Raw genomic sequence first — 18,809 nt, forward strand, 5'->3', positions numbered from 1 at the left:
ATTGTCCACCTGCCCTCCATTGAGTAGGTCCATCCCCTATTTGTACCATCAGTCTGGGGAGTTTGACGCCACTGATAGACAGAACGGCAGACAAACATCTTTTCAATACTTGAATGTCATCTGTTTCACCAGCCTAGACAATGCTTTGTGTAGCTAGAATCACAAATAGGCTACATTAAACAAGAATCAATTACAGAATAAAAGGATACAAAATACTTCGAAAAATCCTCTAGTCCAGATTAGCTAAAAAGAACCCCAAGAGCCATACAGCCCACCCCATGCCAAATATTTTCAATGTATCACTCTAATCCGAACAAGCCCCAGGTGAGTGGAAAGTGGCGATCTTTAAGAAAGAAGAGATAAGAAAAATCACAGGCAAGTAAGTCTGACAAGCATCCGATGTAATAGCAAGTTGTAATAGATACCAAATGATGACACATGAAGAAAAACCTCTTCTCATATCGCCGATACGGGTTCATCAAAACACTATCTAACCAAAGAAGACCAATAAAAGGACATCAGAGTAAGGATGACGCCATGGTCGGAGTCATCAGAGGGGCAAACAAGTTCGTAACTCTCGATGCATTTACCCCCACTGTACAAAAGATGTCAGATGTCACGTCAACTACGCTGATATTGTCTGGAATGCATAAAGCGCAAAAGAGACTGAAGCACCCCCCCCCCCCCCACCCCCCACCCTGGAAAATTCGAACAAATTCTAAATTGAAGCTGAAATCAGTCTCTATCAGCTATTATAAAGCTTAAAATAGAGATTTAAAGTATCATTATTTTCATTATTAAAGCTTTTTCAAATAATTTTGAATTAACAGCAGTAATGCTATTATCTTTGTGTTCTGACAACATATTATCATAATATAAGGTTTGATTTCATCTCATAAATATACCTTTGACAACAAGCCTGGCAAAAATAATCGTTCATATTTTAAGACTATTCATAAAATGTCAAGAGCCATACTGTGCACAAATATCTTTGCTAGACTATAAAAATCAGAGGCACTTGCTGTATTTAAAGACAGTCTTTCACTTAAAAAAAAAAAAAAAAAAGTTAATAGTAGTCTGAAATTAATAAAGCGAATTATCTACCTTGAACTTAGTATAGCATGACCACATGCCCCAACGTGACCTGCAAGTCCCGTTAGTACAAGGTTTGAAGTGAACTAAAAAGTCACAAGCCCAATCCAACTACCAACTACTACGACTACCAACAACTACCTAGTTTGCGATATCAGCATCCGCTGGAAGAGAACGTTAACTTGTCATCTACCTACCTACCTAAAAAGTCACAAGTTACTCAGACTGAAAATGGCAGAAGGTAGTGGACTGCGATATAAAGATAAGGTAACGATTGTTACCGGCGGATCTAAAGGCATTGGGCTGGGTGTCGTTACAGTTTTTGGTGAGTGATTATTATAAACGGAGAATTTAATTTTCTTCGACATAGGCCAAGTCGAGTAGGCCTATAGCTTGCATGCAGCCCTAGACAGCAGAGTTTATAAGCTGACCTATATAGTATGCAAGAAACAGACATAATACTTTGAAAATTGATAGAGATGGATGAATTCGACCCTATAGTTATTTATAAGGTTTAATTTACAATGTGTAAGAACATCTGTAAGAAAAGCATCTAAACTAAGATCCTGTATTCCATTGAAAATATATTGTAACCTGCTGACCTTACAGAAATTTTCTAAACACAATTTCATTTTGTTTTCAGTAAAAAATGGTTCAAAAGTTGTATTTTGTGTTAAAGATGGTATGTATTTTGAAATATTCCTTAAATGTTACCTTTTATTTCATATAATATAATGAGCACACACAATAGAAGGTAACAGTAACTCAGGTGCTCTTTCTATAACATGAAACACAGGTCAAGAGTCTTGACTTAATAGCCCTGTCATACCCAAAAGGCTTCTTTACTGAACTGCTCAATGTCGGAAAATTGGCTTTGAGCATGTTTAAGGTCACCATAAGCGAGAAGGAAGCTCCAGATACTGCATGTTGGGAACCATTGTCGCCAATAATACCCGTTAGATCGACATGGACTCGAAAATGTCTTTAGACAAGCGTTATAACAAAAAATGAAAATGAAGTGCACCAAGCCCATAGATTTTATTGGAAACGCGCCTTTGGAACACAATATGTTAGCATACATGTATATTTATATGTATGGTTTTAGAATGTTTAATGTTAATGTACCTTTTCTTGCGTTTTCTTAACGTTTATCTGCGACCATGGCAAGTGCATTTTTAGTCAGAGTTTAGGTTTGGAGGTACAAAAAAGTCAAAGTAAATTTCTGTATACCACATATCCAAAAGGAAATATTGCAGAGGGTCAGAGTTCGGGTCAGAAAAATTATTGACCTTATTATTGAACCTATTTCTTATGTTGTTGTCTTCTTGGTATTTAGTATTCCCATGAACAAAATGGTAGGCTCAATCAAAGCAAAAATACTTCAATCAACTTGCAAAATATGCTCTATCTATATGTTTGATCTGCATGTATGTATGTATGTATCTCTTTCATTAGTTTCATTGCCATTGCAGTGAAGATATGAGAATAATTATATGCATTCGATCTCAGATATCTTAAATTGATACCAGAAAAGGGGAAAACGAGTTTAATAATTCATAAAAACTAAGGTCTACTGTATATTCCTTGTTAAATTGGTTAATATGGTTAAATTATTTTTTTTTTTATTACAGTAGATGGTAAGTTGCATGCTTTTTTCTTGTTTTGTATTTAGTTATGTCTGATTTAATAATCAATTATATAGTCTTTCCTTGTCCACCTCAGCATAAGAATCTACCTTCTTCATTAGCCCACATGCAGAAAAGTAGGACGTAAAACTTCATTCATTTCATTTCATTTCAGCATAAGTATCTGAATCAATGTAACAGCAATGTTTCCTTGATGAGAAATCTCTGTAAATTCACACAATCACTATTGATTTACATCCAATTTTAGTTGACACAATCACATGATGTATGAAAAATTGATTTACACTCTACTTTTTTTAACACACTCACGTCATGTATGAAAATTGATTTACACTTTACTTAGTTGGCACAATCACATCGTGTATGAAAATTGATTTACACTTTACTTAGTTGGCACAATCACATCATGTATGAAAATTGATTTACACTTTACTTAGTTGACACAATCACATCATGTATGAAAATTGAATTACACTTTACTTAGTTGACACAATCACATCATGTATGAAAATTGATTTACACCTTACTTAGTTGACACAATCACATCACGTATGAAAATTGATTTACACCTTACTTAGTTGGCACAATCACATCATGTATGAAAATTGATTTACACCTTACTTAGTTGGCACAATCACATCATGTATGAAAATTGATTTACACCTTACTTAGTTGACACAATCACATCATGTATGAAAATTGATTTACACTTTACTTAGTTGGCACAATCACATCATGTATGAAAATTGATTTACACCTTACTTAGTTGACACAATCACATCATGTATGAAAATTGATTTACACTTTACTTAGTTGGCACAATCACATCATGTATGAAAATTGATTTACACTTTACTTAGTTGACACAATCACATCATGTATGAAAATTGATTTACACTTTACTTAGTTGACACAATCACATCATGTATGAAAATTGATTTACACCTTACTTAGTTGGCACAATCACATCATGTATGAAAATTGATTTACACTTTACTTAGTTGGCACAATCACATGTATGAAAATTGATTTACACTTTACTTAGTTGGCACAGTCACATCATGTATGAAAATTGATTTACACTTTACTTAGTTGGCACAATCACATCATGTATGAAAAGTGAGTTATACTTTACTTAGTTGACACAATCACATTTTTAAAATTATGTATGAAAATTGATTTACGTAGTTCTTGATTAATTGTATGCAGATTGATTTCATCCTTTTTGAAACTTTTATAAATAAAATTAAATCTGATTTTAAGATGCGTAGGGTAAGAAGCAAATTATTTTTTTAGAGTCTGAGGGTAAAGCTGTAGAAAAGGAACTAAATGGTCTTGGTATTGGTGAAGCTACTTTCATTGCTTGTGATGTTACAAAAGAAAGTGAAATTAAGGTTGGTGCGTCGAAAAATTGAATTTACCAGAAATTTGCAGGCTTGGCAAGTTTTGTCCAGAGCAGTTTTAACCGGTTAAAGCCGACCTGTCCAAAACTAGTTGACTGGACAAAAGTGGTCAAAACTAACTATTTAAACCTTCACTTTGTAGAAGATTAACGCAGTTTTTCTTTAATCCAAGACTTTAAACCATACACAATAATTTCTAAGTTACATACATACATACGTACTGATACTAAGATAGCTTGCCAGGCAATGTAATAAACACTTGCTAGTACGTAGCTTTGATTTTGAATAAAAAAATTTGTTAGTACAGTAACAATTACCAGTATGAATTATTCAACTCTACAGGCTACAATTCTTAATGGATTCTTTTGATTTTTATTTTGTGGGTCTAGTATAAATTTAGCTCACTCTTCAAGCAACAATTTTTTATGGATTCTTTTGATTTATATTATGCCCACATGATAATAATAATATATATTGTTTAAAGCCCATTACATTACAATCGATCTTAATGGGCTGTACATTGTATAAATCATAGTACAGATCACTATTACAAAACCGAAAATGCGCGCTTTCCATAGAATTCTTGATTGTAGCGTGGCTCAACGAGCTGAAGTCCCATGGATGCTCGGGTTGCTCTTTTCGGTTGACGGCGAGAGATGAGATCGGGTAGGTAATGAGATCGGGTAGGTAAGCAGGTGCCTGATCATGCAGCGTCTTGTTAATACTAAAACTTTAAATTCTATTCGGTGAGAAACAGGAAGCCAGTGCAGTGAGGCGAGAACAGGAGTTATGTGAGAGTAATTTCTGGTGCGACATAGGCCTACAAGGCGTGCAGCGGAGTTTTGAATAGATTGGAGAGATTTGATGAGATATTCTGGTGCATGCAGAAGAAGGCTGTTGCAATAATTTAGGCGTAGGGTGATGTCAGCATGTATTAGTCGTTCTAAAACACGTCTAATGCGACCATGGCGGTATAGTGCAAATGATGCAGATTTATAAACGGAAGAGATGTGCAACGACAAAGACCAACACAGTCAATGTAAAAACCTACATTCTTCACGGAAAATGGACTTCTTCGGTCTTGCTATCATTCAGTACAAACACGAATCTCACCAACACATGACTCGAGTATAACAGTAGATAAGTCACCTGACTTACATCGACAATACATTTGTGTGTCGTCGGCGTACACCATTAAATCAAGACCGTAACTGTTAAAGATCTCCTCGAGAGGAGTACAATAAAGACGATGTGCTTGATGTGCTTGACCTGCCTATCAGGTATGATTTGAACCAACCAACATGCCTGTCCGGTGAAACCAAAGCGTTTCCCCAACTGTTCAAACAAAATGCCATCATCCAAAGTGTCAAAGGCAGCAGATAAGTCCAATATGACTAATATAACTTCGCGATGACCATCCAAAGAAACCAAAATATCATTGAACACATTCAAAAGTACTGTTTCTGTCGAGTGAAACATAGATCGATTTGATCAATAACGTCCTTCTCAATGGCCTTTCCCAGAAATGATATATTAGACACAGGTCGGTAATTCTTCAACTCATCAGGATTCAGTCCAGACTTTTTTAAAAGCGGCCTCTTGGACTCAGAGAAGGTGCCTGAGAAAGCAACTCGTTTACAATTTTAGTAACGAAAGGAACAATATCTGGTAAACATTGCTTGAGCAAAACAGTGGACAACGGATGTAGTATTGAAGCATATTATCGTCCGTTTGTTCCCACTTGGCTCGTGCTCACTCTGAATATTTGAATATTTTATTACCTCCCCTTGCAATGATAATAATATTTATTAACATGTATATGACCGAAAGGTCTAAGGTACAATTCAATCTGAATTTATATACAGAAATGTAAAAATTGAAAAATTTATACTAATTACACATACATAGACATATTTACAAAGATAATAGGTTTTTGCGTCGGGTTAGGGCTACAGGTTACAAACAATGATTTGTAATTGCAATCAAAGCTGCTGGTGGGCGTATGTCACCTTGCTTTGCAAAGCTATTTTTGTTCTATTTATAGTTTGACCTACCAGTATCTCTCTCTTAAAGAATCACAAAATGCTTATTTACAGAATTATTTAATTTACTTAACTTATCTATATAAATTTTATTTCAGAATTTAATAGATAAAACAGTAGAGAAATATGGTCGAATAGATTGTTTGGTTAATAATGCTGGCTCTCGTAAGAATATTTCTGTTCTTGATACAGTACAACCACATCTACATGCAGTTGCGGAGCCAAAGGGAGGGGGGGGGGGGGGGGACAGCCCCGAACGCAAGTTTTTGGGCAAAATCTCATAACTAGGTTAGAAATTCCGGCCAAATTACTTATATCATTGATCATAAACTGACTGATATCATGACATCATCGATTATTAACTTATTGATATCATGACATCATCGATCATAAACTGACCGATATGACATCATTGATCATAAACTTACTGATATCATGACATCATCGATCATAAACTTATTGATATCATGACATCATTGATCATAAACTTACTGATATCATGACATCATCGATCATATATCATAACATCATCGATCATAAACTTATTGATATCATGACATCATCGATCCTAAACTTATTGATATCATGACATCATCGATAATAAACTTATTGATATCATGACATCATCGATCATAAACTGACCGATATCATGACATCATTGATCATAAACTTACTGATATCATGACATCATCGATCATATATCATGACATCATCGTTCATAAACTTATTAATATCATGACATCATTGATCCTAAACTGATTGATATCATGACATCATCGATCATAAACTTATTGATATCATGACATCATCGATCATAAACTGACCGATATCATGACATCATATCAGGTTAAAACTAACCTGCCTCACGATGGTCTAAACCTAGCTCACGATATCATGACATCACCATTCATAAACTTACAGATATCATGATATTATTGATAGTAAACTTACTGATATCATGACATGTTTCTATCATTGACTATAATTGATCATGAACTGGAAAAATTATAACAACTTGCTTGAATCTAAGCAAGGTTATTACATGGTACTAAGAGTAGCTGAAAGTTAGCTTTATCATGCTATCAGCTGGCAAAGCAAACACAATATTCTGATAAACCATTCTTTTCAGATCCACCACATATGCCGATAGATGATTTCAGTTCAGATGATTTTAGAGAATTGTTAAATTTAAATCTTGTCAGCTATTTTATAGCATGTAAAGTAAGTTCTTTCGGTTCTGAAAAAAATGATTTGAAATGATGGTCAACTTGACACAAAAAGCATAAATTTAAAAAAATCAAGAGGCAGTTAGCTCCAAATTTCTCTTACCTCTGAATAATATTTTTTCATAAAATGTTGGGGATGTTGGAGTATCAGTCATGGACAATAGGTGCTTTTATTTAAATTATAGCTCTGGATGCTCGCACTTGGTGACTTAATTTGATGAAAAAAATACAGAAGGACACATATATATTGAATTTGATTTGATAAATTTGATTGTTACAGTATGCCTTGCCTCATTTGAGAAAAGTTGAAGGTAATATTATAAATATATCTAGTTTAGTTGGATCTATTGGACAATATGGTGCTGTTACCTACGTAGCCACAAAGGTATGCTCATATCAATCATATACATCAAGGCTTCAACATTTTTGAGGTGTTGATTTGGTTCTTGAATATATGTAAATAGTCTTAGTGCTTTTTTGCAAAGTACTCTCTCAAGAAGAGACGCAGATAATTCTGGACACACATGGATTTGATGGCTCAAATTCGACTGAGCTGTGAACATTATTACTGATTCACTTAACTTCCTGTTTCTGAGACTATAAGGTACGACTGGTCAAACGGATGGGAAACGTGGATTTTATTTATAGAATTATGTTGAAACAACAAAGCATCAAACTTATTTTTATTCCAATCTTATTTAATTCAATTTGATTAATGAACTCAATAGAAATATCATCAGTGTTCCATTAAGTACTTTATTCATTGTTTATAAAAGAATTGCTCTTAGACCAAACTTAACCGAAAATTATTGTTATGAGGTATTCTAACTTTATATTCAGGGAGGCGTCACATCATTCAGTAAAGCTTTAGCAATTGATGAAGCAAAATATAATGTTAGAGTTAATTCGTAAGTAGCTAGCTTCAATTCAATGTTAATACAACACTTTTAAACCAAAATTCTGAAAACTTTTGGGCAAATTCTTTATTATAGAATATAAGTTCTGACAAAACTTAATGACAAAAGCTTTAAAGTCTGTTGTTGGCAGAAACATTGATTGTTACTTTACCTGGCACACTGTCAGCAAACACAATCCCTAGTCACACAAAAACATTGTCAAGAAATATTAATTTCATCAAAACTGTGTGAAAATCAGAGTTTATTTTAACCAATATTTTCTGGGCAAAAGACAGGAAATTAATTGTTTAAATAGTTTTTGTCGACCTTTCCTTAATAACAAAATTTCAAACATTAAAATTTTCAAAGTTAGGATAGAGAATAGGTATATGAAAGCAAAGATAACTTTCTTTAATTATAGAGTATCACCAGGTAATGTTTGGACACCTTTATGGAATAGTGGAGCCAGTAAAACAACTAATCCAGAACAAACAATAGCAAATGGAGCCGATAGTCAGGTTTGATGAATTTCATTTCATACATTTTCTTTTTTCTTTTTTCACTCAGTTTTTACACACCCACATCTCTTTTTATAGCAATATATTGTAATGTTTCCTTTTCTGAAATGTATAGTTTATTTAAAGGGGCAGTACGCGAAATTTTCATTATATAAAAATTGTAAATTATACCTGAAATATTTCTTAAATATGCTATGTACATCTGTGTATCTAATTGATCAAACTAAATTTGTTTTAAAAGAGTTGATTAAAAACCTTCACAATATTTAAGAGACATATTTCTTTGCAGTTAACCGTTTATTTTACATAAATCCATACAGTAGTTTTCTAACAGCTTCAAAATGCTTAACTAATTTTAAAAGTTTACATAATGTTTTTGAAATAGTTTTGGCATTCACAGCCGGATTTATTTTGTTAAAATGTTCAGGTACATTAATGGATAGGTCTACAATTCTCTAGAGTTTTCATAAATTTGAGCAAATATTGTGTTCAACCTACTAAAAAACACTGCCCCTTTAAGTTCAATTCTAAGCTGTGTACGTTGGAAAAATAGAATTATGCCAAAGCAATAGATTAATTTTTGGGAATTTATTTTTAGCTGATGGGACGTTTTGGCACTATTGAAGAAATAGGACAGGTGTGTTTATTTTTGGCAGCAGAAGGAACATACTGTACTGGTATTGATCTATTATCATCTGGTGGAGCCGAACTGAATTTTGGCATTAAAACTATGAAAGGAGAAAAAGACCTTCCATTTTAATCATAGGTTTTATTTTTACATAATGATGGAGTGATTTCATACATAATTTTATTATTAATTTTTTCTTTGATCGAATTTCAAGTATTTTGATTGTGTGTTATCTGCAATATAATTTTGAAAGTTATGGATGGGTTAACATATGCATAGTTTTTAACCTGCAATTTTGAATTTTCTTTCAGGACTTTTGCAGATTGAATCAAACTACCATATCTCTTGACAATTGTCAAATATAAATTCTTCTCTTTTTTAAATCACCACTTGAGGTGATATCTCAGATCAATGTTTCATGTAAAATTATCAAAATGGTGCTTCAAAGGGCAAAAGTACAAGTTCCATTACACCCACATAGGAATGTGGACATATATTGCCGTCGCCCCTGTCTGTCAGTCCTTACGTCCATTCACAGTTCTTGTATAGGCACGATAGAGAAGTTTTTATCAGATCTTCATGAAACTGGGTATGCATATGTATATATTGATTATATCTTGGTCAAGTTCGATATTGTAATAATCGGATGAACTGTTTCAAAATTATTGCCATTGAAAACGTATCGAATTTTGCATGTAGGCACAATAGAGACTACAGTTTGTTATAGATGTTGATGAAACTTGGTATGCATGTATATATTAATATAGTTAATTGCCCTTGTGTTTATGTCGATGAGATATTGTTCATGTTTGATTTAGATGATAATCGGATGAACTGTTTTTGAGGTTTTGCTTTGACTTATGAATATTTTTAAGATTATTTGAAAATTCTTTATTAAGCCACTAAAGACTTTGTTATCATTTCTGACAGCTGGTAGTGGGTTTATGTTACCTTGCCTAGCAAGATATTTTTTTGGGAATATATTCTGTTCTGAAACTGGCAAATTTTGTTTATTTTAAGACCACTTTCATACTATTAAGACCTAGTTTTGCTTTTGGTAATTTAAAGATTTCAAATCCTGGTTTTTCTTTTTACCACTGAAATACTACTAAAATTCTATTTTAGATACTATTAAAACTGTAAACATGCTAATTCGAACTTATCTTTAAAGTGACAAGTGTGCCATTGTTTTGACCAATCATAATACTCAGAAACGGGCATTTTTTTTTTTAGCAAAGTCAATCAGTTATAATGTTCACAACTCGCCGTCTAAATTTGAGCCTTCAAATATATGTGGGCCCAGAATAATCTGCATTTAAAAGTTAAAAAGACAAAAACGAGTCGTCTTTTGTGAGACACTGCCATGTATAGAAAAGACCATATTTTCATAGGAATTATGCGATTTTCTTACATTTCTAGTACTTCTGAAGACTGAAGTATATTCTAGACTCAAATCAACCCCCCAAAATGGTGCACTGTCCCTTTAATATGCATTGTAACATCATAAAAAGAATTGTTATTCCTGTTTTAATTAAGCATGAAATTCTTTTGTTACCTTATATGTCTTATATTTTTTGTTGATTGTTATCTTTTTCCAATTTTTGTTATTGTTGATAGAGTATGATTAGAATCATAAAAAGATTATCTCTATTTAAAAATACCTTCATAATATAAGCACTTGTTTAAGTTCTTCTATTTTTGAAATATGTAATGTTGTGTGAAATGATGGTATTCATTCTGGAAAGTGGTGTGTATTGTACATGATATCAGTATTGTTGTTATATGATTTTCATCGTGTCTAAACATTCGTCATACTTCCTCGAGGTCGTGGTAATACAAGTGAGGGAAATTACGTAAAAATAGACAAATATGGTCCAATCAAAATAGGCCCTGAAAACTTTCTAGGAAATCGCAACCAACCAAATTAAACCAACCTCATGCTACTTTGATCGCGAACGTAAAATGTTTTGATTAATAAGGGTGATATATAATTGAGTAAATTTCGGTAAAGAATTGAACTTGACTGAAAATTAATTGGAATATTTATTAGCTGGAAAGAATGTGTTCTAATCTCGTCAAACGGTGGGCGACGAATCGATTTGTGTTTGGTTTACATGACGCAAATCGCAATCTAATTGATCAGATTTGAATCGCAACAATCTCATTTCCACGCCCACAAAATGAAGTGTAGTGGGCTTAGTTTAATACGGGTTAATAACACCATATCAAAACCCGTATTCGGGATTTGATGTGTCATTTTTATCTTTTTTATTTCTTTATTATGTACTCTCATTACATACAGGGTATACAAAGTTTTTATATTTCTATTTTGCTGGTCATCCCACAAGTCATCACAACATATTTTCCGTTTACTTGACCCAGTGTAATTAACTTTATTTTTAATTTAGCCACTTTATTTAGGGTCTGAAGACAGTCCTATTGAACATTCGTCAGTTTGATGATACCGCCAGACAATCAAATTTATGCCCTCTCAAAAGCTTTAAATGTGTGACGTGTTCAAAAGATTCTTCGAAGCATTAGACACTGAATGCACCTTTTGATGATGTCACAAAGGCATCTTCAGACCCCAACTGAAGTGGCTAGATTAATAATAAAAGGAAAGTTTGGTCTAATTTTAATTAGACTGAGAGCTGAACTAATGATTTGTGCATAGGAAGACTCACTATGAACTATGATTGTGCCAATGGATTATGATGTTTTTAACGGCAATTTCCTAAAAGAGCATATTACAGCAATATTTTATATCTGTTTTAATTTATTTCCTATGTAGTTAATATTTTTTTTTAGTTGTTAATTAATGTATACCTCTGCCCACCGTGTGCTTTTTCAAGATTATTTGAAAATTCATGATTAAGCCATAAAAGATTTTGTTATCATGTCTGACAGCTGGTAGTGGGCGTATGTTACCTTGCCTGGGAAGCTATCTTTGTTTACTTTTAGATGTTTAATAAAAAAATGTTAAGATAGTAAAGCTTATACCCCTTTACACTAGGCCCCGATAAAGAGAGCCTGGCACACTTTATCGGAGCCGAGTGTAAAATGGGTATTAGATTCCATATACGCTTCATGCGAATGCGTCATGCGGACACTAATGGCCCTTGCGGATCCCTCATGCGTCAAATATGATTCCATATGTGCGTTAAGCGTATGCGTTATCTTTCTTTTGACGCACGGACTTCTAGACAGATGGATGCTTTGGTGCGTAAATTTATGGTTGAAAATGAAGAAGAAGAAAAAAAGGAAGCATCGCTATTGGGTCCACAAAATCCTACTTTTACGACGAGAACATGGAACATACCATCACTTGGTCAGTGAATTCGTTGTTAAAATATGGCGGGAAAAAAGACAGGAAATCCTCACAAAATACGTCACATTTGGGAGATCTCCGCGCGGAAAGGCGTCCGGATGCGTCAAAAATCGCTACACCCAGCAATTTTTTTTTTTGACGCATGACGGAGACCATTTGATGGATACAGCTTCAGCATATATGGAATCATACACTCTTAAACCAACCATTTCGATTTTTAACGGTTGACGCATGACGGATTCGCATGACGCGTATATGGAATCTTAGCTTAAGAGTTTGAGTTTGAACCAATCAGAACTTCTAAGAAATGTATTTTTGGAAAAGGTTTTCTGTGGATTTAATAATATCACAGTATTTAAATTTACAGAAAGTCCAACATGACTGAAAGTGACAATCTTTTCTGGTATTTCCTGTATTTAATTCAAGAAGCTCCAGTGGCTAAGTGAGTTCGACGCTCAACAAAAATTTATTAGAGCATCCAAAATATTCAAGGAAAAACAAAATACTTCGAAAGATATTTATCAGCCGATAAAATTCAATTTGAGCTAATTTTTACGGTTTTTAGACATAAAATCCCTTGTTTCCCCTACAAGAAAACTATGAAATTTAAGACCATGGCTTGCAAGTTATGCAAACATTTTCATGGGCAGTTATTTAGACCTTCACATTATGAGCATTTGGGAATAAAGATTGTAACGTTGCATTGAAAACGACACCGACACATGCCGATGTCTTTCTGAACATATACGATGTTAATAAATTGCAAGTGAAACAAAACTGGTATGTACTGAAACATATATGGGCATTTTTACTGAATTGTAGGGAAACAGGAATCCAGATTTTTAATATCAAAACTGTTCATATCAAACATATAATAAAAGAAATATTTAAAATGACTACATTCAACTGAAAATAAATTATGTAAATAATTAATACTGAAATCGAACTCGTTTTCACTAGTATATTCTACATTCTCACCAATAAATACTCACAAGTAAATACTGAAATCTCACTAGTTCTCATCAGTAAATACTTAATTCTCATTAGTTCTCACTAGTAAATACTGAAGTCTCACTGATAAATACTTAGTTGTAAAGAGCGAATTCTCACCAATAAATACTCACTAGTAAATTCTGAATTCTCACTAATGAGTACTCACTGAAATATCACTTGTTCTCACTAGTAAATACTGGATACTCACTATTAAATACTGAATTCTCACTAATAAGATAGCTTGCCAGGCAAGGTAATATACGCCCACTGGCAGCTTTGATTTTGAATAAAAATATTTAGCAGTACAGTAACAATCACCAGTATGAAATATTCAACCTTCAGTCATACACTTCTTTTGAACTCTTTAGCGCAATACTGAATAATATTGAGTATGAGTTATTGCCCTTGTTCTTGAAAATGTGTTCAATTTTAGCTCGTGAAAACTCTAGAAGGCAAATATTCAATCTTCAGCGCGGGACTGAATATAAAACCAAGTTTTGTCATAATCCAGCAAGAATCATGCCTTTTAGTGTTTAAGAGCTAAATTTGAAAGCGTTTTCAAGAACAAGGGCAATAACTCATACTTAATATTTTTCGATTTTTCTGATTTTCAATCGGGTTTATCCTTGGTTGATAACAAACACTCATTCCAAGTTTCGTCAAAATCCACCAAGAATTGTGCCTTCTAGAGTGTTTACGAGCTAAAAATTAAATATTACTCAATATTTTTCGATTCTTCTGATTTTCAATGGGGTTCATCCTTGGGTGATTACGAACACTCACACCAAGTTTCATCAAAATTCGTCAAGAATTGTGCCTTCTAGAGTGTTTACGAGCTAAAAAATGAACGCGTTTTCAAGAACAAGGGCAATAATTTGTACTAAATATTTTTCGATTTTTCTGATTTTCATTAGGGTTTATCCTTGGTTGACAACAAACACTCATGCCAAGTTTCGTCAAATCAAATTCCATCAAGAATTGTGCCTTCTAGAGTGTCTACGAGCTAAAAATTGAACACGTTTTCAAGAATATTTTTCGATTCTTCTGATTTTCAATAGGATTCATCCTTGGGTGATTACGAACACTCATGCCAAGTTTTGTTAAAATCCATCAAGAATTGTGCCTTCTAGAGTTTTTACGAGTTAAAAATTGAACGCGTTTTCAAGAACAAGGGCAATAACTCATACTAAAAATTTTTCGATTCTTCTGATTTTCAATAGGATTCATCCTTGGGTGATTACGAACACTCATGCCAAGTTTTGTTAAAATACGTCAAGAATTGTGCCTTCTAGAATTTTTACGAGTTAAAAAGTGAACGCGTTTTCAAGAACAAAATATACTAAATTTTTTTCGATTTTTCTGATTTTCAATAGGGTTCATCCTTGGTTGATTACGAACACTCATACCAAGTTTTGTCAAAATCCGTCAAGAATTGTGTCTTGTAGAGTGTTTACGAGCAATTGTGGACGGACCGACGGACATGGGTGATGACAATATACGCCCCCGATTTCATGTGGGCGTATAAAAAACACACTTGTAAATACTTAATAATCACAAGTAAATACTGAATTCTAATATACAGTGATTCTCTCATTTCAACCCAGAACTAGTCTGATAATGAAAGTCATAGAAAATCTCATGACAATGACAAAAAAGGTATTCAAATTTTGCATTGTAAGGTTTTATCACGTAAAAAAAAAAAGGTTTGTCATACAAGCTTAGTTTACATGTTGTAGTCTTTCTGACTGTTACATATGTAAACCATTCTGAAGAATGAAATCATTTTGGAGTTCAAATCAGACAAGACTGGAATATGACTAGATTAACAAACTATAAACATCTTTGAAAAAAAATATCAAACAACCAACTATCCTGACAAATCTGGCTTTTCGGATGTGATATGGGCACGTTTAAGGCCACAAGCAAAAGGATCAAAAGGCTTAAATGTGCCCATATCACATCCCAGAAATAGGTAAGGCTAGTTTTGTCAGGCTAGTCATAAACCAAAAATTATCTAAAAATCAAGACAAAAAAAAAACTTTTTGTTACATAATTAATCATAAAACAAAGCAGTTATATTATGATTTGTTGACAAATCATTGATGGCATTGATAATTTTCAACCAAAGTGGGATTTATGTGTAAAATCTTATGAAGAAAAGATTGTGGCTTTCAATATAATCTTTCATATAACTTTATACTTCTATTAACCCAAGCTAAAGCTAAACCCACACAAAAACTTGGACAATGTGTGATGGTCTACCTGCAGTGATTTGGGAATATCTGGCATGTTTGATCTTAAGATGTCTTATGTTACTTCTGCTGGTGTTCAGGTGATCCCAATCATATGTTCTGATCAAATCTAAGGGTCAATTAATAGAATGCCAGGCGTGAACCACTCGTCTGATGTATTTCAAAAACTGTCTTGAGAGGCCACATAAAAATCAGTAAATTTTGATTTGCTAACAGAAGTAATAAATCAGTAGCTAATAACAATATTTAATATTGATATGAATTGATTTGAAGTGCAAGAATAACATACTATATAATATAAGAACATGCAGAGCAAAAAAAACATATATATATATACACTCAGACACATACACTAAGACAAAAACTTATATATACTCTCACACAAACAAAAACTTATAAATACACACTCACACCCAAAACTATAAAGACCATCAAACCAAAGTATAGATATTAGCACTATATCAATTCTCTACTGGTACTTGATCTTTATTTGTTAACTTTTTTTACATAACATTAAATACATTTCAGAACAAGTTCATGCATAGAAATGTAGTAGTATGCTTTACAAATATGTATCAAACTTGTCACCAAAAGGCTGATAGTTACTCAACTCGATTTATAAACACTGTTATTTACCTAGTAAATTCAGAGTCAGATGCTTTGTTATTAAAGCAAGAAAGTGTTCAGCTGCATATGACAACTTTTGAATCTGTATATATCTGACTACTAATACCTCTACATGGAGTTAATCTGATTTTGATATCTGACTCTGGTGATATCTCAAACTGATGACATCTAAATCTGACAATAGGTCATCATCTGCTGATGACAAATGGACTTAGAATATTATTAATGAAAAAGTTAAGAATTTTGACATCAACATCAAGCTGGACGGATTATTTATTAAATAAATAAGCAAAAACTTAATTGGCAATTTGTATGACAAAGCATTTCAAGGTTGATAATTTTGACTTTGAGCACACATATCAGCATTTTGAATTCTCCTCCAAATACCATAGGCTAATGTGGAATCCACTTGTTGAGCAACTATCTTTCTTTTCAAAGCAAAATCACAAATGTGAGGTCCACCATTGGGATTATATTGTGATTTTGGAATGTTAAGATGTCTTGCTTTCAAAACATTTGGTAATGTTCCAGTAATATGAGCATCTTCAATATTCACATAAGGAAAATATTCTGACAATTCTAAAATTTGAAATGCTAAGGTTTTACTCATGAAATACATGTTTCCTTTCACATGTGGCAAGTAATACTTGAATGGAAAAGCCTCCATTACTACTTTTGTTTTCTCTACCTTACGATCAACATCATCGGCAAAGTGAAAATGACCGTAAATAATATTGGTCATGTCAGTGGAAGCCATGATGTTTGTTAATCGTGGAATGTCCATAAAGGTATCTTCATCTGCTTTCATAATATTTATTGCTCCAGGACAGAAATGTTTCACCCATTTAAATCCCATCAAAACTTTATAAGTCAGATTATAATAAGATTCTACAAAATCGGCCTGCACAATATCACCAAATACATCTGCTTCTTTCTGAACTAAACTTTCCATCTCTGATGAGTTGGTTTTCCCAAACAAAAACACCAAATTAACATCTCCAAATATGGTATCCCCCGAAGGCCATGGTGCACCTCTCACCACACTGCCATAAGTGGACCGAATGGCATGTCTTTGTCTGGCATTTTCAGCTTTAGATAGTACCAATATCAGCAACAATGGATTAGGCTTTCCTTTACAAACATTACTCTTAATCAGGAAATTGAAATTCAAAGGTGTTATTTTTTCTGTTCTTCCTTCAAAGTAAGACATGTTTTCTTTCAGTTGTAAATGACCATAGAAGGAATCTTGTTGTATGGAGTCTGCTATTAGACTATACAGACGTCTAGTTTGCATCACCTCCTCTGATTCCAGATTGACACTCAGCAGTAAACTGATACATGCTATCATTAATACTATAGAAACCACCTTCTTACTGCACTTCATTGTGTATCTTAACTGAAATGAAAGATGTATATTGTTAGAATGATCTTTTCTTCCAATGCTACAGATTTCTGAGAATAAAGCTATATATTATAGAAAGTGAAATTTTGACCTTTCTGCACAATATTAATGAATGAAGACCAAAACGTGAGCGCACCCAATGATTATATCATATGTTTCAAATTTGCTTCAAGGGCTACAACAATCTTAATACTGGCCTCACTTATAAATATAGTAGTAATTAATTTATCACCAATTATAATACCGTTTCCCTTGTGGACATATCATTTGAAGTTTTATGAAAATTAACAACAACGTGACTGTGCGGATGATAAAAAAATAAACGTTTAGTAACTGAAAGAAATTGTTTTAGTCAATCTGAAAATTCTTTTTTTTTTTTACATTTCCTGAAAACCTCTAAAGAGCTGGGTGTGTTATTAACTCCATAAAACCTTAAGATTCCTGCAAATTTGCTGCCAAGGATAAAACAAAATTAAAAAAATTGAAGCATTGAGTAGCCTCTAGTATGAAAAATTGATTTTAAAACTGTTTTAAAAGCATTTTACCCTTTTCATGTGAAGGCAAGTGATGTCTGTTTGATTAGCCATATTGAACTATAATGCTCACAGTCCCAATAAAAGTGTGGTGTCTACTGTCTAGTAAATCTAGATGTTACATGATTCTAATTAGACAATCCTGTTACACATTAGATTAAACCCTTTCAAATTATGTAATAACAATGGTAAAACTCTTAATTTTCAAAAGCTTAATATAGGC

General features: G+C 33.1%; 2 protein-coding genes across 2 annotated transcripts; one reads left to right on the forward strand and one right to left on the reverse strand.

Moving 5' to 3' along the window:
* The first annotated feature begins 1,110 nt into the window (after window positions 1-1,110).
* Window positions 1,111-11,140, forward strand: LOTGIDRAFT_228365 (hypothetical protein). Its single transcript, XM_009053403.1, has 10 exons — window positions 1,111-1,417; window positions 1,736-1,774; window positions 1,841-1,846; window positions 4,035-4,132; window positions 6,282-6,348; window positions 7,313-7,404; window positions 7,690-7,794; window positions 8,250-8,317; window positions 8,727-8,823; window positions 9,422-11,140. The coding sequence occupies exons 1-10, from the start codon at window positions 1,324-1,326 to the stop codon at window positions 9,581-9,583; spliced, it is 828 nt and encodes a 275-aa protein (XP_009051651.1). The 5' UTR covers window positions 1,111-1,323; the 3' UTR covers window positions 9,584-11,140.
* Window positions 11,141-17,171: 6,031 nt separating this feature from the next.
* On the reverse strand, window positions 17,172-17,819 carry LOTGIDRAFT_95711 (hypothetical protein; the record flags this gene model as incomplete). Its single annotated transcript, XM_009053107.1, has 2 exons — window positions 17,172-17,647; window positions 17,684-17,819. Coding segments are annotated over 2 exons (612 nt in total), but the record flags the coding sequence as incomplete, so codon positions are not given.
* Between the last annotated feature and the right edge of the window lie 990 nt (window positions 17,820-18,809).

The sequence above is a fragment of the Lottia gigantea genome (assembly GCF_000327385.1).
Source record: "Lottia gigantea unplaced genomic scaffold LOTGIsca_2, whole genome shotgun sequence".
Classification (NCBI taxonomy): domain Eukaryota; kingdom Metazoa; phylum Mollusca; class Gastropoda; family Lottiidae; genus Lottia; species Lottia gigantea.

What these genes read in the sequence shown, in the direction of transcription:
- LOTGIDRAFT_228365 (XM_009053403.1), top strand. Translation starts at nt 1,324, where the DNA reads ATGGCAGAAGGTAGTGGACTGCGATATAAAGATAAGGTAACGATTGTT. An exon ending in GGGTGTCGTTACAGTTTTTG is followed by an intron (nt 1,418 to 1,735) that starts GTGAGTGATTAT and finishes TTTTGTTTTCAG; the next exon opens with TAAAAAATGGTTCAAAAGTT. An exon ending in CAAAAGAAAGTGAAATTAAG is followed by an intron (nt 4,133 to 6,281) that starts GTTGGTGCGTCG and finishes ATTTTATTTCAG; the next exon opens with AATTTAATAGATAAAACAGT.